The sequence below is a fragment of the Cebus imitator genome, unplaced genomic scaffold, assembly GCF_001604975.1.
Source record: "Cebus imitator isolate Cc_AM_T3 unplaced genomic scaffold, Cebus_imitator-1.0 Scaffold20, whole genome shotgun sequence".
In the NCBI taxonomy this organism is placed as follows: domain Eukaryota; kingdom Metazoa; phylum Chordata; class Mammalia; order Primates; family Cebidae; genus Cebus; species Cebus imitator.
In genome coordinates, this window is record NW_016107335.1 from 6,912,167 (window position 1) to 6,918,551 (window position 6,385).

The 6,385-nt window shown below is 40.3% G+C and overlaps 1 protein-coding gene across 1 annotated transcript in view; it reads right to left on the minus strand.

The window, feature by feature from the left end:
* LOC108297329 (polypeptide N-acetylgalactosaminyltransferase 11) overlaps positions 1-6,385 on the minus strand; it is a 22,963-nt gene that overhangs the window by 14,931 nt on the left and 1,647 nt on the right. The window contains exons 3-4 of the mRNA XM_017520037.2: positions 4,697-4,822; positions 1,476-1,725 (exon numbers count right to left, since the gene is read on the minus strand). Coding sequence (XP_017375526.1) covers positions 1,476-1,725; positions 4,697-4,721 — 275 coding nt within the window. The 5' untranslated portion in view covers positions 4,722-4,822. The remainder of the gene's footprint in view (positions 1-1,475; positions 1,726-4,696; positions 4,823-6,385) is intronic.

Below are 6,385 nucleotides of genomic sequence, written 5' to 3' on the forward strand. Positions count from 1 at the left end.
ACAGTTCAAAACTCCATCTCAAAAAAAAAAAAAAAAAAAAAAACGAACACACCTCAGTTGTCCCATCAAAAAACAGTAAACTGAACAAGTTGTGGTATATTCATGTAAGAGAATATTATACAGCAAAAAAAATTATATACAACATGGAATAATATTTTAAAATGTTCAACAAAAGAAGAAAGAGCGCTCTCCTCCCCTCCTTCCTGGCTTTTCCCTTCCCTCTACTGTAAAAAGAAAAAAGAAAAAGAAAAAAAAAAAGAAGCAAGACAAAATAAGAAGTCATAATGTCTTTACTTCTGCAAAGTACAGCAGCAGGCAAACTGAACTGTTTTGTGTAGAGATGTATTCTTAGGCAGCAAAATTATACAGGAAAGCAAGAAAATGATTACCAGGGTCAGAGCAAAGACACCTCTACGTGTCAGGGCAGTGACTGGGTCTGCACGCTGCTTCCTGCACTGGCTGGTAGCTACCTGTGTGTCACAGTGTGACCATGTGTTAAAGTGTGTGTGCATATGGAGTACATACTTTATACCTTTTATGTACGTTATTTTCCATAACAAAAAGCTTTTAAAAAAAGAGTAGGGGCAAAAACTTTAAAAAAAGTAAAAATACAGACAAACCTCTTTGAATTCAACCTAAGTAAGAATTTTTTTTTTTTTTTTTTTTTTTTTTTGAGACGGAGTTTCGCTCTCGTTACCCAGGCCGGAGTGCAATGGCGCGATCTCGGCTCACTGCAACCTCCGCCTCCTGGGTTCAGGCAATTCTCCTGCCTCAGCCTCCTTGAGTAGCTGGGATTACAGGCACACACCACCATGCCCAGCTAATGTTTTGTATTTTTAGTAGAGACGGGGTTTCACCATGTTGACCAGGATGGTGTCGAGCTCTTGATCTCGTGATCCACCTGCCTCGGCCTCCCAAAGTGCTGGGATTACAGGCGTGAGCCACCGCGCCTGGCCTAAATAAGAAATTTTTAAAGAAAACAAAAATAAGAGAGATTTATTTTAGAGAAGATGAAACACAGGTGAGAACATAAAATAATTCTATACTGTGACTTCGTAACTATACCAGCAGGAATCATCTTCAAAATCCTAATGAAAGAAAAGGCTTGCATATTAATGTTTTTCACAGCACCACTCACTACCAAAGAGCTGAAGGCAAGTTGGTGACACTAAGTCCACAAAGGTGTTTGACATAAACTCTGTAGGGCTTCCTCGGCAATGGTGGCCTGCTCTATCTGCCTTTCTCAGGAAGGAAGCTCTGAGTCCTTGAGGGCACTGATAGTATCTTAATCATAAATCTTTCCTTAGGACTTGGCAGACTGCATAAAGTTCAATACAAACTCAAGAATTTTTTAACATACAAATTAAGTCAACACTTTCGCTCCTTACAAAGAAGGAGGAATTATCTTTAACATAATTTTTTTCTCTTTTAAGGAAGCACTGGTGGAAACTTTTCAAACAAAGGAGCGATCTTACTTTATTGGTGTGGTGGCTCCCTCGGCTCCTCCTAGCTCAGAAAGGGGGACGAGATCCCATCTGAAGTGCAGTCCCCAGTTGAATCCCCCGCGGACGACGGGGGACGAGCTGTAGGCAAGTGTGTCGGCACTGATGATATCGATCACTGGGCACACCACGGTATGCTGGTCCTCACGGATGGCAGCCAGCAAGGGCTGCAGCCACATCACGTTCACTTCACAGTGGCTGTCCAGGAACACAAGGACTTCTCCTGGGGAGGCAACAACAGCGGCTCAGAAGAGCGTTTTAACACTCCATTTAGGTATAGCTACCCATGTGATGGGATGGTGCAATGACACAGCATGAAATGCGATGGCCACCTCCCAGCACCAGATGGCTTTATCGCTCCATCACACTTGACTGCCGATGGTCCACAAGGGACGTCCCTCAGCCAGTAATGCTGTATGCAGTGTCCTGCTGTAATTGAGGGACCCATATAAATTATACGCGCGTCTCTTGAGAAAACTGGCCGACAATTTAGAATCTCTTAGTAAACAGAGTCAGAGTCTCACAGTAACAGTGCAACTCTTTGCAAGGCCAGATATTATTTCAAGAGGTTTCGGTGCCATGACAGTGGCCAGTTATGTGTAGCTATTTCTATTACAATTATTTTAATCAAAGTATTTTGAAATTTAGCACACACTTAGAATACATCTCTCTGCCTCAGTAAACAGAGAACAGAGAACACAGCTGCCTTTTCACCAGTGACTAAGAAATGCACGGCCACTAAGGAAGAATGCCATCGCACAGCAGTTCTCCCCAAAGTGAGGGAGGCGCAGCGGTGGTGCTGTCGGGGACACCTTGTGCTCATTTCTGTTTCTTCCATCTCCCACCTTTCCTTTCTACTACCCCCGATCCTCTTGGCTTCAGTGGCTCTCATCTGCCAATGGGATACACCTTTCTTCTGGTTCGCAAAATAGAAATCATCAAACTTTTATCCTGCATTTTAAGCTCCTATTGATAAATGTGAGCAGGACTGAGGATTTTTTTTAAAAATTACAAATTTAAGAACTCCATGGTTCTTCTGGGCCGTTGAGAAACTTCAACTCTCATCATCAGGTTGCATTATTGATTTTCTAAATGTGCACTCATGTATCAAGATTTTATATGAACTACTTAAAGCACCAGATGTTATCTATCCAACTTCAACTAGTGATAAAAGCAGTATCTCAGACAGAGTTTTCAATGTCGTCAGTGAATCAGTCCCGCAGTTCAGTGTCTGTGAACAACCTGAATGGGGAGGGATGTGAGCAGCAGGCAGCTCTCCGCTGTCACCGAAGGCAGAAAGGCAAAACGTCCGACATGGTCCTCAGTGGGGGTGAGATCAATTCAGTCAAGATTTTTTCCAGGAGAAAATGGATTCAAAGCTTTTTTTTTTTTTTGAGACAGAGTCTGTCTCCAGGGTGGAGTGCAGTGGTGTGATCTCGGCTCACTGAAACCTCTGCCTCCTGGGTTCAAGCAGTTCTACTGCTTCAGCCTCCTGAGTAGCTGGGACTACAGGCGCCCGCCACCATACCCAGCTAATTTTTGTATTTTTTGTAGAGACGGGGTTTCACCATGTTGGCCAGGATGGTCTCGATCTCTTGACCTCATGATCTGCCCACCTCGGCCTCCCAAAGGGCTGGGATTACAGGCGTGAGCCACCATGCCCAGCCCATAGCTTTTCTTAATTCTAAGTGTTATTTTTTCCAATTAACACCAATTTAACTAAATAAAAACTACGCTTAGTCACACTGAACCTGAGACAATGACTTCCACGCAAACTGGCTTACTTCTGACAGATCCTAAACTGTATCTGAATGAGGACCTGAACAGATCATAAAGGGAAAAAAACCTAAATAACTATTGCTATGTAAAAAAAAGTCAATTCACAGTAAACATGCATTATAACAGTACAATGTTTTGAGTGGCTTAATATTGAAAATACCCCACAATTTTCACTTTATTGCTTAGCCTTGAGTAATTCCAAAGTCAATTCAGTAAGTCTCTACATGACTAGAAACCTAGAAAAGAAAATATCTCAAGCCTTGAATTCAGTCTGCCTCCAACTGCAGACGGGATGTAGAGGAGCTGCTTCTCTTGTTTGTTAATTGCTTCAGGTCACCGTGGGCTTAAGAGAATGAAGAGAAGACAGATCCTAAAAGTGAAGTCCTAGTTCACCCCAGCACATGAGCCAGTGGCTACACAGGAGGAGCGGGGTGGGGGAGCAATGCCAACCACCACAAGCCTGGTGGCAGGTTATCTAGAAGAGCGTGGAATACAGGAAGGACTGCAGCAGATGCTGTCTCTGCTAGGGAATGTCCCCACCAAGTTCTGTTATTCTCAAATGACTTCCATAATTTTTTTGCCATGTCTATGCACTACCTGCAATATGATATACCTAACATTTTTAGGCAGATTCATTTCAGTTTTGATTTAATTAAATTTATTTAAAAATTTTTTAAAAATCACGATCATAACTAAAACTCAGGGAGACCAATTACACACAAGTAACCATAAAACAAAATACAACAGAATCAATATAATATAACTGAAGACCAAACAGATATATTTTCTGCAGAAGCCTGAATTTGATGCCTGTTCTTTCTTTTCAAAGGCTTGGGAGATCAGCGCATGATGGAAAGGTTTTAAAGATATACTAGTAACAATGGAGACTTTTTCCGGATGCAATCAGAAGAATTAGAGGGAATTTTAAAGAAAATGCCTTTTATAGTTATGTAAGTCAATCTTACATCTATTTCCCAATTAAAGCCATAATGTGTAGCTCAAGGCATGCACTCCACACTAAGAATTAAAAGCATAATTCCAATCAACAGTTTGGGTTCATACATTTAAAATTTTGTATTTAAAATCATAAAAGTTTAGTCATATGTTGGTCTCAGCTTTTCTGCTTATATAAGGAACAAGATACAGAATCGACTTGAGGGGCAGTAACTACCAAAAAGGGTCACTAAGAAAATAGACACTGAGGATTTGAGAGTTCAGCCCCCTACACTACATGCTTTGGGGTAGCAGGCTGGGGGCTATTGAAAAGGCTTCCCAAAGAGAACAAGCCTTATCTCTCCTGCTGGCAATGTCCATTTGAAACACCACTGTTCATAGACTGCAGAATCAGCAAAGGCCCTGAGGCTGAAGCCCTTGCCATCCAGCACCCACAGAGCAAAGCTAACGAGAAGTGATACCTGTCGCATGGGCTGCGCCAATCATTCTTCCTCGAATCAAGCCCTCACGCTTGGTATTTCTTATGATTTTAATTTTTCCAGGGAGGTATTTTTGGACATATTCATCTAGTTCTCCTTTCAAATCATCTGAAAATAGAGTCCCACAATTATTCAAACTGTATGAGACATATATAAAAACACCTGACAGCTATTCTAAAGTTGTATTTAATACTTGCTAAAATTCACAACAAACTATCAAGCAAATACTATAAAATCATCTGCTTTATTTTAAAAGAATATTGTAGCTTATCCTGTAGGAAGAAAAAGGAAAGAAATGAGTAAGATGTGGAATACTAGCCAAGAGGAATACTTTGTAGACTTATATTTATCTCTATAGCATCGAGCACAATGCTTTGCATAATGTTTGAAACAAATATGTTGAATGCATGAATGTTCAGCTGATCATATATAAATCAAGTTGATAACAAAGAAAATGAGATATAAATGTCTTTTATTACAAAGAATTTATTGTCTTGGTCCATTTCAAAATAGTTAAGAAACAACTTCTATTGCCCCTAGTAAGAATTACAAGAACAGCATTGAATGTGTCCTTTTATTAATTTAGCACCCTTCTTCCAAGGTTGCTAAATAGTTATTAAGGAACTCTATGTCATTCACGTATTTATTTCATAATAACTCAAAAGACTGTGTAAGATAATAAACAGTAATTCTTTCCATAGTTAATATAGAAACTACTCCGAATTATCGTTAATTTTTCCTTTTAGGTAAAACAGCCACAAAATGAAAACCAAAATACAAGTTCACTTTAAAAATAAAATCAACCATAAATTCTAGAAATTAGTATGTAACCAATCTTTTACTTGGCCCAGACTCATTTGTTCGGATTTTTTTTTAAGCAAAAGTTTGAGAATTTTGCTCCTAACCAGCTTCTGTCCATTTCTTCACCTTCTATATGTAAGTATTCTGGTATACCAACTCTGATGCTGATAGAAGTGGAACTTAATGCCTGAATGCATGAAACAGTTGTGGGCACACACTTGTGCCACTGCATTTCTGCAGGCTGCTGTCATGAAAAGAGCAGAAGGCTTGGAGCCATGCAGACTACAGGCTTCATTTTTATTCTACTACTTAACAGCCGTGGGGTCCTGAGCAAATTAATTTTTATATTTCTCCCTCTATAAAATGATGTTCCAGCCTTTCTTGCAAGGTCACTGAGAGCTGAATGAGCAGTGTAATAAAAAGCCTTCTATCTTGGGAGGCCAAGGTGGGCGGATCACAAGGTCAGGAGTTTGAGACCAGCCTGGCCAATATGGTGAAACCCCGTTTCTACTAACAATACAAAAAAACTAGCTGGGCATAGTAGCACAAGCCTGTAGTCTCAGCTACTCAGGAGGCTGAGGCAGAATTGCTTGAACCTGGGAGACGGAGGTTGCAGTGAGCCGATACCACACCACTGCACTCTACCCTGAGTGACAGAGCAAGACTCTGTCTCAAAAAAAAAAAAAAAGAAAATAGTCTTGTACCCTGTTTGTATACACAAAGCCATTCTTAGTAACAGTCTATGTTGAATTAAAGAAGGGCGAGTAGAATATGTAGTGAATCATAAAATGCTGGCATTCAGAGATCGCTGAAGAGCTATCAGAATGCAATCCACTTTGATCTGAGGACAATCTTTTTTTTTTTTTTTTT